Source organism: Erithacus rubecula (assembly GCF_903797595.1).
Source record: "Erithacus rubecula genome assembly, chromosome: 6".
Lineage (NCBI taxonomy): Eukaryota > Metazoa > Chordata > Aves > Passeriformes > Muscicapidae > Erithacus > Erithacus rubecula.
The window spans coordinates 27147471-27162690 of NC_136688.1; the positions used below are offsets into that span (position 1 = coordinate 27147471).

Sequence of the window (15220 nt, forward strand, 5' to 3'; positions counted from 1 at the left end):
CAAATTTCCTTTTGGTGTTAAACACAGGTGAGATGAAACCTGCTTGAAACACTGATCTGGCTTCTTGGCATACACAAATAACAATAAAGCTGCTCATGGCATTCTTGTCCTGCAGGACACCTGCCTCATTTTCTAGGCAGAATGGGCTGTCCAAAACTCTGTTTCATTCACTGCACAACATGAAGCATGCTAGGCAAGAAACATGGGCCAAAGAGACACGTAATTAAATAATGAACCACCATTGTAACAAATAGGCACTGACTGTCAAAGTTAAGGAGAGGAGCACCACTTCATTTCTGTAACTGCTTGATTTCAGAGCACTTCCACTAGGAAATACATCCTTTTGCATGTAGCAAAAGGATGGTTTTTCTATGTGAAACTGCTTCAAACAGAATGATTTATGAAATCAAGCCAATGCTTGGTTGTGCACAAGTTTATATAAAGGTGCATCACCATGGCCCCTCTGTCTGATAAACAGTCAAGTGTTTTAGGTAATTGATCTTATGCTGCCTGCACCACTTTAGGGCCAAGGAGTGCTGCCAGCACCTCCTGCAGCTCTGGTTAATGGGTATGAACTTCACATGTGCCAACTCAGCATCTTGGCACAGGTCTTGAGGCCTAGACTTGGAACAGAAATATTTGTAGCGACAATAGTATCATGTAAGTACTTCTGTGGATCAGATCTCTGCTCCTGTTCCTACTTCTATTACCTAACAAACAAAACATGATTTTTGTGCACAAACACTGTCACCGAGTATCAAGGTTCAATGGCTTTTACTGAATATTTGGTATTTTCCTTACATCTGTTGCCTGTGAAGAATGGGAAGATCTTAAATTCCATCAAAACGAAAAAAGTGTGGATAATTCCTGACCTAACTTGGTTTGGTTGTAAAGAAAACTCTTAGCTGGGTGCAGCCTGTGGGTGCAGCAGCAGAAGGCACCACACCCAGCACCCACTCTTCTTCTTCAGCCACTTTCCTTAGGATCAAATAACACAAAGTGGTTTTAACACCTCTGCACAAATCCAGGATTTAGAGGCAGGAACTTGGCCAATGACAGGAAGTATAGATTCATGCAGGCACATCGTGGCATGGCAGGGCCAGGCAGAAAGTGGGTGTTCAGAGGCAAGGAATGGCACCCACCAAGGCACCTGTCCCACACCCTTGCCCTGAGGAATTGTCCTGGGAGGTCCCACAGCCCCATCACCTGGGCAGGACCTGCAGACATTGGGTGTGGATGAGCTGGGCACCAGACAGCTGCTACAGGCACCTGCAGGCTGTGCCCTGGCTGATGCTCCAGGCAGATGCTGCAGGTGCAGATGTGCAGGGGAGCCTGGAGTGCACTAATGCCCCAGCACACCCCTTTGCTGGGGGTGCTGCTGCAGAGGCTGCGAGCTTCCAGCTTCATCCCATCACCACAGACTACGCTGCTGCTAGAAAGCTGCTGCTTTAAGCCTGATGCTATATAAAAACCCTGACAGTCATCACTGTACTTTGGTGCAGGCTGTATTTAGAAAAACTGGATAACATGGAATCGTGGCTTTGCTTGTGATCCTGATTTCTTGCTGCAGTGATGCTGTGACTTGAGTCTGGGGGCAGCAGTCAGACGCTCTCTGAGAGCATGCTGCCTGCACTGCCTGCTCCCAAAGTCTCTGCCTACCTCCTGGGCTGCTCTGGCTTCCAACCAGCAAGGACAATACATGTCACTCGTTTTTAACACAGATGGAGTATTTATAGTTCAGGACTTTTGTATTCTCTTCCATCACCTAATTAGCAATATCATTTCCTGTAGCTCTCCCTGTACTTGTGGGAATGGAGGAGAATGACAATTATTGTGGAAAGTCAGGGGCAGAGGGGGGAGAGGAAGAAAAACAGACATGCACACACACACATACACACAAAGCCATTTCTTTGCAAGTGGTATAACACGAAGATGGCTCTGAGCTGCTGCCAGTGGAGGGGACTGTCTGCAGTGGGTTTATAAGGGAGTAATGACTCACTCCTACTTCAGGAAGGTTCCCGTATTGCATAAGAAGAAATCTCATACATATTGAAATAAACTAGCTTGAGTCTGCATTACCAGCACAGCCTGCATTAGCAATACGTTCACATTTGAAGCAAAAGGATCTAAATAATACTATAAAGGAAATCTAAGCAGCTGTCAATGCCCTAAAATAATCATGTTACCATAAGTGTTTAAAGGCCATATTGTCTAAGGAGCTGTACAAACATAAAAAAGCAGATTTGTGAGCTGAATGTAGCCTATAGCAAAGTACAGTAAGGGAGGTGAAGAAAAAAATGAGAAGTAGTGATACAGGGAAGGAGGTCCAGAGCAAAGAGCTCATGAGGCAGTGCTCCTGTGGTGAAAACAGCCTAAGCATCTCCCCTTCCCCTGAGCAGGTATTTCTCACAGAAAAGCGTTTTCCTGTCTCCAGACCTGTCACAGGCAACTTGACTTATGCTGGCACATGAGATGATTATATCACTCCAAAGGCTTTTATCCTGAGCCCTGTGAAGTGCATGGGCTGCAGAGGCCTTCACCTCAGAGCTGTGGCTCTGCTACTGTAGGGAAAGGTGCGACAACTGCAGTTTGGATTTTTCTTGTGCATGGCAGTGTTCATGGAGCTGGACTGCTTTCCTGGCTGACTTCTAGCTCAGTGTTGACTGAGTTAATTAATAAATCCTGCCTCCCCCCTAAAATGAGAAAAATCTGAAACCTCCATCAATATCAGTATTAGAAAAATCTTATAGCCCAACATATTTATATATATATATATATATATATATATATATATATATATATACACATACACGTGAATTGCCTCCCACAACACTTCTCTCTCATGAGGTGGATAAAACTGTTTTCATCTATGAGAAGGCATGAAAAGGGAGGTGGAAATAATTAAAATTAACCAAAAGTCACCATAGTAGCAGAGTTTTGACACCAATCCTGCACCCCGTGCCTTGCTGTTCAGCTTCAACCTCTGCACAGACACCTTCTCCCACAGAATCCTTGGCCCCTGCTACAGCAGGTGCCAGCTGAGTTAGAATTCATATTTTAAGCAGTTCTTGCTCAAGCAATTATGTGTTTTACTTGTCTGTTTTGGAATTATCTGCACAATGAAGGCACAGCTCCCTTCACTGCTGCCTTTCACATCCTCCCAAGTGTCATTTAGAGCTGTGAGAAAAACATTTAGAGAACAGTTTAGGAAAGGTGAGCCATCTGCATGTTTATGAAAGAGAGAGACCTGGTAAAGCCATGCTTGTCCCCAGGCATTATTTGCAAAACATTTTCAGGATGAAAATGAAAAGGCAGCTGCAGCACAGGTGTGACCACCCTCTAGCAAATCCTCAAGCTGGGCTCAGGCAGGAACCCTGAGTTACAGCTACAATTTTCTTCCAGGTTCCTGCTCATACAACCCACGTGCTTTGTGCCCAAATCTCTGTGTGATGCCTGGTTTGCCACAGACATCCCAGGTCACAACATCCTTCATTTCATATGCACACACTTATGCAGAATAGTAGGTCCTGGGAACACTTTAGCAAACCCGGGGCTGCCCTGTACTGCTCTGAAAGGTCCAAAAGACAAGCCACAAGGCTGAATGATTGTTCACACTGCCCCAGATGCCTTCTGCAGTTTGAACACATTACCCAGTTTATGCTTTGCATGGTGTTTATTATAAACTCCCTCTCCTTGTCCTCTATCCCCCACCCCTGAGCACAGAAACACCTCAGCCAGTGACACACTAGAGCTAGAGACAGTTTCCCAAGGCACAGACAGGGACAGAGGCATCTTGGGCACATCACACATGGAGATGGCACTTGGGCATCTTTAAGCAGCAGCACTCAGGCTGCAGGTCCCTTTGCAGGGGTATCTGGGCCATGGTGAGCCTATACACCTGGAGGAGGGCAGGAGGTGCTGGGGGCGTTGGCTAGGCAGCATTTTTGGCTTCCTTAAAGGCACTCTTTATATAGCTGGTTACATAAGGCTGTGCAATTTGGCTCCTATTGGGAGAGAAATGCGGGTGTAGGAGTACTGGTACACCAAACCTGACTGTAAAAGTCATCTGTGGGGTTTGGGTTTTCTTTCCCTGTCATTCTCCACTAATCTCTAGAACAGCCACTGCTAAACACTTAATAAAAAAGAGAATACCTTAGCAGTAAGTCATGGTTTGCCTCCAAAAAGTGAGCTGGCAGCTGGAGAATGATCCCCATACTGTTTTCCAGACATGACTATGCCAAGGACTCACAAGGGCAGCACCCCAGCCTTTACCCCCATTCCTGCAATGGAGGTTCCAGGCATGGAAGAGGATGACAATGAACTCAGGGGGGCCCATCTGCACCCACCCCCGAGGCACTGTAGTTACCAGTGATGAGAGAAGCAAGGTGCTGTTCTCCTCCCTCCTTTTTACCCTGGTGCTGACAGTTCCTTGGCCACAGAGAAGTTACAGTAAGCATGAGGTTTTGGGCTTGGAAGAGCAGTAGAATAAACACCACTTCCCCCAGACTTGACACTAATATGTATTTACCCAGTGTGTTTCATGCCCAAGATGAAGCCCAGCTCTGCTGTGCCACCACGCATCACTGCTGCTGTCTCCTTTGGGGAACGTATTTTCCAGAATGGAAATCAATTGTGTTGAAAATAGTTAGGGAACTGTGCAGTGCAACATCACGTACAGATGAGCTTGTAATCGCAGCCAGCACTGCTCTCTGAGCCAATTACTCATTACACGGGTCACTTGCAGCTCTCATTACACACGAGGGGCTGCAGAGCGCGAGGCAAGGCTGTGGAGCGGCTGAGTGCTCACAGGGATTGCCCAGCACATGCTGAGGGCTCCAAGGGGCCACAACAGTGAGGCTGAAGTGGTGGCGAGGCTCAGGCAGAGATGTACAGGGCTTTCTCTGAAACACCCCTCAGGTGGGTCCTGTTTGGTTGTCTGAAATCAGTCTCAGCTGATGATCAGCTTTGCTGTTTTTGATGTCTAGTGCCCTGATTGCTCATACCCAGCAGGTGCCTCATCTTTCATTGCATTAAGGGGGCTTATGAGAAAGACACAGACATTTTACCAAGGCCCCAAGTGAAAGGAGGAAGAACAGCAATTTTAAGCTAAAGGATGTTAGGTTTAGATTAGATATTAGACAGAAATTCTTTACTAGGAGGGTGGTGAGGCACTAGAACCTATTGCCTAGAGAAACTGAAGATGCCCCATCCCTAGCACTGTTCAGTGCCAGGTTGGACAGAGCCCTGAGCAACCTGATTGTGTGGAAGGGGTGTTGGATTAGATAATCTTTGAAGATCCTTTCCAACCTAAGCCATCCTCTGATGCTACTCCATGCAGGTACACAACCAGTACAAGATATCTAGGAGCAAGCTCTCAGGTGGCATCTCATCCTTACCTGGGTTGGAAGGTCCACACAACAGATGGAAGACCTGCCCAAGCACAGGGTACCCAGTTGACTCTATCACCAGTAGAGGCCCTTTCATACTGTGTTAGGGCTGTGTCTTCTCACAGATGCTGGCTTCCTTGGTCATAGTGCACTCTGCATCATGCCAAACTGAAAAAAACCCAGATGTCTCAGAACTCAGATGTGGCTCCCTGTGAGCTGGCAGCAGGCAGATGGGCTGGTAGGCACTGTGGTCAAGTGTCGTGGTGGGCAGGACAAAGTACAGGGGTCCAGGGGGAGGTGGATGCAGCATGTGCAGCTGTGGGATGAGACAGCAGCAGGCTCTCTGGATGGCAGTGAGCTGTACCTTACCCAGGTACTTCCCTGACAACAACTGACCTACCTTGAAGTACAAGGCATTTTCCAAATACAACCTTTTTTTTTTTTTAACTCATGTAAGGTACCAAGAAAGCAGATCATCCAGGCCACAATCAAGAATCACTTTCAGAGATCATTTTCATAGATGCAGTGACAAAAGACAAGAGTGCTGCAAGAAGTTACCACCCAGAGGCTTACAAGCCTTAGGCAAAGGTAAGTGAAGAGCACTAAAACCAGGGTGCAGTAAGGAGGCTATCTTGTTATTCACAAGAAAGATCCTGAAAAGGTAAGAAATTAAAGCTCCAGGCTCTACCATGGCTGGGAAAGAGAGCTTGGGAGGGAGGCCTTTGCAGCTCTAGGGGAGGAAACAAGCCCAGTCTCGCTGCAGATGTACAGAACACTGATGGACCAAAACTCTCCATTAGTAGCAAACAACAAGAATGACAAGAAGTGTGAAGCTGTGCTATATAATTGCCCTGAATATATTTGAGCACTGCTTCCTCCAGAGACAGCTGCTGTCTTGTTGCCTGCAGAGGGACAAGCTGCTACCAGTTTTGCTTTCCACACCTCTGAGTGACAGGCAGAACTTGCAAATGTGCTGGCAAGGACAGATGATGCAAAGGGCACTGGCTTTCTCCCTCAGAGGAAGTCAGGGCTGACTGCTCTGGGTGCTGGTAAACACAAACGATACAAGAGAGAAAAAACTAATGTACCACAGCAATGACAGTGCAGGAGAAGGGGAGATGGTCTGTTCCAAACCTCTGATACTCCCACAGTGAAAAAGGAGGAGGGCTGGAACAGTTCCTGTTGCTGGGGAACATCGCTCAGGTCTCTCTGTCCCTGTCAGCCACTGCTGGAATATGTAAAACATGCTCTGCTAGCAAAGTAAAAAAATTGTTTCCTACAAAGACAGCACTGACTTCCTGGCAACATCCCCTGCCTGTCTTTTCTAGCACCTGCATCTGACAGCACAGGAAAGCTCACAGTACAGCTTCACAAGTGCCCAGGTCCCAAGACTTTCTTTCCACAGCTGAAGAAAAAAAGATACTGAACTCTGTGCAAAGTCACGGTACATTGCTCTGAGCCATCCTGTAATGCCTGCCACAGCAGAAGGGGTGTGGGGTCCAAACAACCAGGAGAGGCTACTCAGATCCTCATCATCTGACATTTCTACTGCAGTTGCAATATGGATACTTATTTGGGTTGCAGGAGTTAGACATGCATTCCTAAGAACCACAAGTGGAAACAGCAGCAATTTCATTCCCAGCCTCACAAAGGGGCAAGAACAGTGTGCCCTTTAACTGAGGTCTAATTTGCAATTTTACCTGAGTGTGACAATGCACCATAATATATAAGTACACTGAGTGAAAGAACAGTGCCCATTATGTCTTTTTTTTAGCAGTTTCTAAGACTGATGTCTGCTAAATCAGAATTACATTCAAAATTAATTTGTACTTTTGAGGAGTTCACCTCTGGTTCACTTTGACATAGGGTGATTACTAGAAAGAGACTGAAAAATTATATTTGGGCTGCCTACTCCGTCTCCTTCAGCTTCTGGAAAGACAAAAGTAGCCTTTCTCTTTCCTCATGTATCTTTCCCCCAATATTTTTGTCATCCTTTTCCTTGCTATTTATTCCCCTCTTCTTACTCCCCTGGCCACAGGATCATTGATGTGAAAGAAAACAATTAAGTGGGTGGGTGTCCTCCTTTCTTTGTGATATCTTAATAGACATTATGAAATAGTAGAGCAGAAAAAAAAAATCCAAGTCAAATTCATTCATGTATCGTTCCCTCCTGGGCTGAGGGAAGGACACGGGTCGGCGCAGGATCCCGGGGCGGCCCAGCAGCGCGCACTCACCGCTCGGTTTAGCAGGAGAAGCTGGATGCTGTGAGGGTGGGGATCAGGGCGGCATCACAGGGAGCACGACCGCAAGGCAAGGCCGGAGCAGAGGAGCGGCGGGGCGGCAAGGCAGGAGCGGCGGGGCGGCAAGGCAGGAGCGGCGGGGCGGCAAGGCAGGAGCGGCTCCGAAAGGCAGGAGCGGCTCCGAAAGGCAGGAGCGGCTCCGAAAGGCAGGAGCGGCTCCGAAAGGCAGGAGCGGCCCCCGGGGCCCGCCGGCCCCGCTCCCTCACGCCGAGCCCCGGCGCGCTGCGGCGCCCCCTGCCGGCCGCCCCGCGGGAGCGGCGCTCGGGGACCCGCCGGGCTCGGCCAGGCGCGGAGTTCTGCCGCGGCAGCTCGGAGAGAAACCCAAACCACTGTCTCACGAACAGAGGAAAATCCACATAAACTGATTCAACCAACATCTCTGAAGTGACAGTACCCAAGTATCATCTTTCTACACAAGAATTATGGGTCATAGCAAGTCCTGTTAAAAATGGGATAGAGGACCATCTTTGACAATACAAGGAAGCCATGCAATAGGCATTCTGCTCACTCAGACTAGGCGCACGCTGTAGAAGCAAAAACACTGCTCCCAGATCCTAGATAGGCTCACAGGGGTACATTGTCTTGGAGTGAGTGAACTGGATTTCTCTCAGGCCGAACTGCTCTAAGGAATAGCCTCCAACAATTAACCAGGGTTCTGGTTCCCCAATTTTAACCAGTTGCAGGCCTTAGGCTGACACCAACAGCAAGAAACAATGGACTACAGCAACAATTTCACCCTTTGCCACCCCTAAATCAGTCTGGAAATGCTGTTCCTCCTTTTTTGATACTGACAGCTGAAAGCTCAGCTGCTTCTTAAGAACACAACAGTTAACAGAACTTTTAATCTTTTCATTGAGATGCATTTGCTAACATTAAAAAATAAAAGTTGTTGTTTTTGCTTAGGAACACTTGCTCTATTTGTGTTCTCTCTCATTCTTAAATTGAGGCCTGAAGCAGCTACGGGTCAAGTGTCACAGGCACGCAGAAGAAACGTTGCAGATGCTTCGTTTGGGTTTTATGCCAAGGAAACATGAACTCTTTAAAGACACAGAGCTGTCCCATGATCATTGTTTATGTTAGAAGTAATTTTCTCAAACTCTAGGGGGCAAGACAATGTTGGTTCTATATGCGTGAAATATTTGAGAGAAGGGACAGAGAGCAGCTGAGTATTTTTAAACTAGTATCACTGTATCAAAGTGTTTCACGTAAGCACAATCATCATGAGAACTCCACCCAATGCTGCACTTGGCTATTAAATCAAGGATGGCAGAAAATTAGAAATGGCTGATTAAACCACACTAGGTGAGGTACTTCCCAGCAAAGTATGACAAATGAAAAATTACTGAGCACAAAGACAGTACAAGATTGTTCTTGGCTTTGAAAAACATTCAAGGGAAGGGAAATCACTGATAGAGAAAATGCTTCAAAGACAAAACATTTTAACTGTAAAAGAGAGGGCACGTGGCACTTATATATGCAAAAGCACAAAAACAGGGAGGATGCTGGCAGTGCAATAGGAATACTTGAGGTTATTCTTTGCATAGCTAGAAAAGAATTTTTAAACAAGATAATCCTTCCTTAAATGATGATTTGAGTAAACTTAAAACAGTCCTTATACGGAATTTGCGAAAATGACATTTTAAGAGAATATAATCGTGCAATAAATGACAACAGGTGAAAAAAGGTTTTTTATTTCTCAGTGTTTCTCCACTGTCAATACTGTCCTTTTGCTGCAACATGTTGCAAAAAAACTCTCTGCCTTTTCCATTTTAAACAGCTACAATATTTACAGGCTGTTTCCAATAACACACGCAGACACATACACACTCACAGACACGCAGGTACATATATCCCTATCCCTGGCAATGTAACCGTTTGCTGGTAGAGGCAATATATATTTTCATTGTCCATTAAAAACCAAAGCCATCCTCTCATTTATGCTCCACTCCCCTCTCCATTTCCTAACCAGCAGCTATTGTCAAGCTTTCAGGGGCATCTGTGTAAGAAGTTACATATCCAGCTATTTGACTGCCATCTTTCAAAGTTGTGGCCTAAGTGTACTGGGCTTATCTATTCAAACTGTACATATCAGAAGACATAAAAATTGCTCATATTCAAATGTTCATGACCAAGTGATGTAAGTATACTCCCAAATTCTTTTGGGGCAGCCATCTTAATCACCTTTTTCGAAATATGCATATCATGCTGGGGTGAAACAAGTCACATGCTTTACCTTCCACCAAGGTGTTATGTACCCACTGTTTTACTAAGGCACCAGGAATTACCAGTATAATTTCTGAAAGAGTCCAGCGCCACTGAATGTACTGCATTAGAATATCAAATAGCAAGCCAGACAAGAAAAGAATAGATGCCTATATAATAGGTATAAAATTCCTTAATAAAATTAAGTACATAAAACCTGTGGTGGTACAACCCCAAATCCAATATAAGTGGAATTACTCTTAATGGTAAGAAATGCAACTTATCCAGCTCCATTTTGTGAATGGAGAGTTCTGTAATTGAGGAAGGTTTTTAAAGCAGAGTCTATTATTCATGCTTCTGGGTTGCATGGTGGTGTGTGCATTATCAGAGAAAGCTGAATCAATCAAAGCATTTCTTCCCCCCCCGCCCAAATTCAGACAAAGCTTTATGGCCTCTTGCCAAAGTGCCAAATGCATGGACTTGTGCCACAAGTCTTCATCTGTCACCTCACCAGTCATTCAGGCTTCTCAAGGAGTTCTTTAGCTCCCAAAAGCATTGAGACCATGGGACAAGGAATGACTGGGGATAACAGCACTCTTGAGTAGAAAACTGACATCACCGCTCAGAAACATGCCAGATGTCCCAGGCAAAGTGGCTGTAGGAACATTCAGCCAACACGGAATCACCTCAAGAAATAATCATCACCATCATCTTCCCCAAACTCTGAAAAATTTCACACATGCTGGACCATGAGAGAGGGCCCCAGAATCCAGCACTAGTATCATCCACTGCAAGTAGCACAGAAGTCTAGATGTCATCAGTGGTGTCACACAATTCTAGACTTTTGGTTTTTTTAAAAATCAGAATATTTTAAAAGATTTGACAGAAAAGTGAACTGGGAAAAGGTTTTAAAACATCATGTAGTTGCCATTTTTACTAATGAACATTATCTGATGGGATTTTCAAGCCCTTTTCTGCAATTGAATGTTTCAGGGAGAAGTCCTTACATATGTATACATAGATACCATCTCCAAGGAAATCTGAAAGAAAATAGATTGGGATTTACCTGGAAGCTACAACAGTAGGACTTAACTGGAATGTTCTTATGGCAAGAGAATATCACAGTGCAAGGGAACGGGGTAAAAGCAAACATTTTTAAGGGTTTTCATGGAAGAAAAGACAGATCAAAAAAACTCTGCTCTAGGGTAAGGTTCAGTTTGGACTGACAGGACTAATTTGAAAATATCCATCTTTTCCATCCTTACAACGGCAGAAAAATATTATGCATCAAGAGAAAGGCAAAAAAAAAAAAAAAAAAAAAAAAAAAAAAAAAAAAAGATGAAATAATTTCCAACTACAACAGAGGTTTCCAGAGACAGGTCTATCCTGTGGGGAAGTGTGCCCACATGGCCAAGAAGGCCAATGGCATCCTGGCCTGTATGAGGAGCAGTGTGGCCAGCAGGAGCAGGGCAGTGATTGTCCCCCTGTACTTGGCACTGGTGAGGCCTCACCTTGAGTCCTGTGTCCTGTTTTGGAACCCACAATTTAGGCAGGACATTGAGATGCTCCAATGCATCCAGACAAGGGCAGCAAGGGTGGTGAAGGGTCTGGAGCACAAATCCTATGAGGAGGCTGAGCGAGCTGGGGTTGTTCAGCCAGGAAAAGAGGAGGTTCAGGGGAAACCCCATCAGGCTCCACAACTCCCTGAAAGGAGGTTGCAGCCAGGTGGGAATTGGTCCCTTCTCCCAGGTAACCAGCACCAGGACAAGAGGATCCAGCCTTAAGCTACACCAAGGGAAGTTTAGGCTGGACATTAGGAAGAAATTCTTCATAGAAAGAGGGATTGGGCATAGGAATGGGCTGCCCAGGGAGATGGCAGAGTCACCATCCCTGGAGGTATTTAAGAAAAGACTGGTACTTCGTACCATACTCTAGTAGTTGACAAAGTGGCATTCAGTCACAGGTTGAACTCTATAATCTCAAAAGGTCTTTTTCAACCTAGTTAACTCTGTGTGATTCTGAGCTGGAAGAAAACAAACATTTTTGTCACTTGCACAGTGGAAACCAAAGACAAACTGTACAAACCAACACATGATCATATGAATCTTAAGTTCAGGAAAAGCTTTTTTTTTTTCCAAAGCCTTATGGAAGAGTGAAATTTCAACTAGGTGGTTTCTGTTGAGCAGAACTGGAATAGGTATGATGATTAAGTGAACAGCTTCATAACAGATGTTAGCTGAGTACCTGAAAGGAAGTGTTAAGCTGTCCACATTAAAATCCATCTTCTGAAGGCAGCACACCAAAAGCTTAATGTTTTATAAAAAATAGAAATATTAATCAATTCTCTTTGCCCTTAAAAGTCTGTCTCTCCCTATCTGCTGTTTGCCAATCCAATTCCAAGCAGATACACCTATGCACTAAAATTTCCACATTAAAAAGCCATTAATTCCTATCACATCTTTTACCAGCAATGGACATTGTCCTTACCTTGCCCCAAAGAGAGTGAGAGATTGTTCAGTCAAGGTTAACATACTGAAAGTTGTTTCAGACAGCTTAAAAAAAAAAAAAAACCAAAGCAAAAAACCCTAACCAATATATTTTGGTTTTCAGTCACTTGTTTACCTCAAGGCTTCAGTCCAAGGGAAAAAGAAACAACCCTGTGCAACTAACATCAGAGAGGGGCTTATTGTCAAACAAACTTCTGCCTTTTAGATGAAGCAATGTCCTTAATGACACAGAAAACCTGGAAGGCTAATTAATTAAAGGTATTAATTAATTAAAAGTATTTACCTGAAAGGAGGACATAGACTAAAACCTTCACTAAAAGGCCTTCAATTCAAAACTTACAAATTTTTTGTCATTCCTGATAGCAGTGTTACCAGACTGCTACAGAAGTTTCATCTACTGTACTACATTTTGACATGGGCAGATTAACTCAACTACTCTATAATGTGATATCTATGATAAATAAGTTTGCTGTTCCACATAGTTTCAAGGGTAGCAGATCTGTGCATTTTTACATGATTAAATGGGACCATGTATGAATAAAGTGAAGAGTAACATGCAACTTTAAGATGCACAGCATTTCAAGGATGAGTTTGCATAGTCTATGATGCAAGCAAGGTTCCAGTATCATTCACTGGGAACAGTAACTGGAATTGAATAGATACCAGGCACACAGACTTACCCTTGCATGGCTAGATGGCATACAGTGACTTGAGCTGGAATACCAGTGTTTCTTAGGTAGCTGTTTCTTTCTTTTTTCTTATCCCATGTAATTTCACTCTTACATTAGGTACATAATGGACAATGTTTCTCTTATGTTAGAGAACTAATTATAATAACCTCTGTGGTATATCACAAGTCTCTCCTAGTTAAAACACATATAAAACAGTGGAGGTGACTGGGAAAAAGATGGCTGCTCCCAAAAGCTAGAACTGTATGCAAATTCCTCACAGAGTCCTATATAATTACAGGTCAGAAACAGGAAACAATCACAACAGGTACGTTTCTTTCTTACTGATTAAGAAAAGTGAGTCATAGGAACTGCAAGTCAAGAACAAACCAGTTTCCCTCTCACACTCCCATGATAGTTCTGAGTTACTTGTTTCCCTGAATACACACTTTAAAAAAAATACAATAAAACCTAGGATATGTAACACATGAATAATTCAACTTCACAGTTATAAATACTCAAATTACACTTACATAGAATATATAATCACAGAAAATAAAATTCAAGTCATAGAAAAGAATGAAGACTAAAGGGAAAGAAAAGGCAAGGTGGTAAAAGTGATACAAGTTTAGGGCTGTGCCTTCTATAAAGATCATTAAAAGCAGAAGTCAAGTTTTGTTGGGTTCTTTTTTTTTCATTTTGTTAGGGGAGTTGTTGCTGTTTCTTCTTTTTAAATTGGATAGAACAAAAAAAAAAAAAACCTTCAAGCATCCGTGAAATAACCATGGACCTGCACCTCCCACTACAAAACTAAAACCACTGTTTGCCAGAGAAGAGCCAATGAAACAACACAGCCAGCTCTGGGTGTAAAGAAGCAAAGTAGCCATGGCTAGTGAAGGAAAGACAGATGGGAAGTCATATTGGGGCCCACTTTAAAGCTAGATGTGTTGTACAGGCTTGAGGTACCACTGCCACCACAATAAAGTCTGATGTAGTACAGGGATACTCAGGTGCTTTTCTACAATTTGTTACTTTACCATTTATTGTGAAGAGGATGCAGCAAATGCACTTGTACGAAATACAGAACACAGAACCAAACCCATGGCACAGCCCTTACCATCAACATGTATATGGAGAGGGAGGGGATTAATCCCAAAGGCAATTTAAATAATGGTATTTTATATACTTATATTTATATATATAAATAAATGTTCTCAGCAATCTCAGGGTTGTTTTTAGTGCATTGCTGTAAAAAAATTAGTGCAGTTCTCATTAATGTTTAGCTCATAAGGAATAAGAATCTATACATCTGTTCAGTCTCTTCTTGCCACACCTGAAACCCTTACACTGTTTCACCAAACTGAAGGTTTGTAGTCAATTTCATTAAAATAAGGTGGATGAATTCCACACACTCTGTGACAAGACATGGCAATTTTTGGCAAAACAATTAGAAAAATATGAGGTGCTCTGATCTTAGAACTGAAAAGTTTGTTGATTTAAAGCATTACGCAATGCATAACAAAATTTATAAACAAAAGATATGTCTCAACAAATCTATCCTTCATGCAAGTGTTTCTTCAGCAGCTAACAACTTAAAAAAATTTCTTACACTTGTTTATTTGGGGAAAGGGACTTAGACAAATCTGTGTTTCAAGTCCTTTCCTACAACCGGACCAAAGTTTCGTGTCCTGGGAGCTGCTTCTTCTGGACCCTTCTCTCTTCTAAACCATTGGAGAAGGGGAAGTTTCAGTCTCAAAGAGGTTTAGACTTCAGCCCCAAGTTCAAGGACTCCAGTTTCAACAACAGCAACATATTTATCTTCAATTTGAACCAGCAGGATGGTTTTATCTATATGTGATCGACTACTTGGATCTCTGCTGCAAGGCACCCAGCGGTGAATCACCTGGAGGAAAAAAAAACAACAAAGTATAACAAAATGTAAGCTCCACAGAGAGCTGCCATATCAAAGTTGTGGCTGATAACTCAAGACCCTTACAGGACCAAAGGAACAAAAACACAGGTGCTACACTGACTTATCTGCTCATTTTTCAATGACAGCATACCCAGATAAACTGCGTGTTGAAGTCTTGCTGAAGATGTGCAGCTTAAAATCACATTTAGGTCAACCATGAGAGCAGCCATTTTGATTTCGATTT

At 43.7% G+C, this 15220-nt stretch overlaps 1 protein-coding gene across 12 annotated transcripts in view; it reads right to left on the reverse strand.

The window, feature by feature from the left end:
- Window positions 1–9362: 9362 nt before the first annotated feature.
- Window positions 9363–15220, reverse strand: part of PCNX1 (pecanex 1) — an 87008-nt gene continuing 81150 nt past the window's right edge. For all 12 annotated transcript variants that reach the window (XM_079309815.1, XM_079309813.1, XM_079309814.1 and 9 more), the window contains one exon: window positions 9363–14967. In XM_079309815.1, coding sequence (XP_079165941.1) covers window positions 14827–14967 — 141 coding nt within the window. In that variant the 3' untranslated portion in view covers window positions 9363–14826. The remainder of the gene's footprint in view (window positions 14968–15220) is intronic.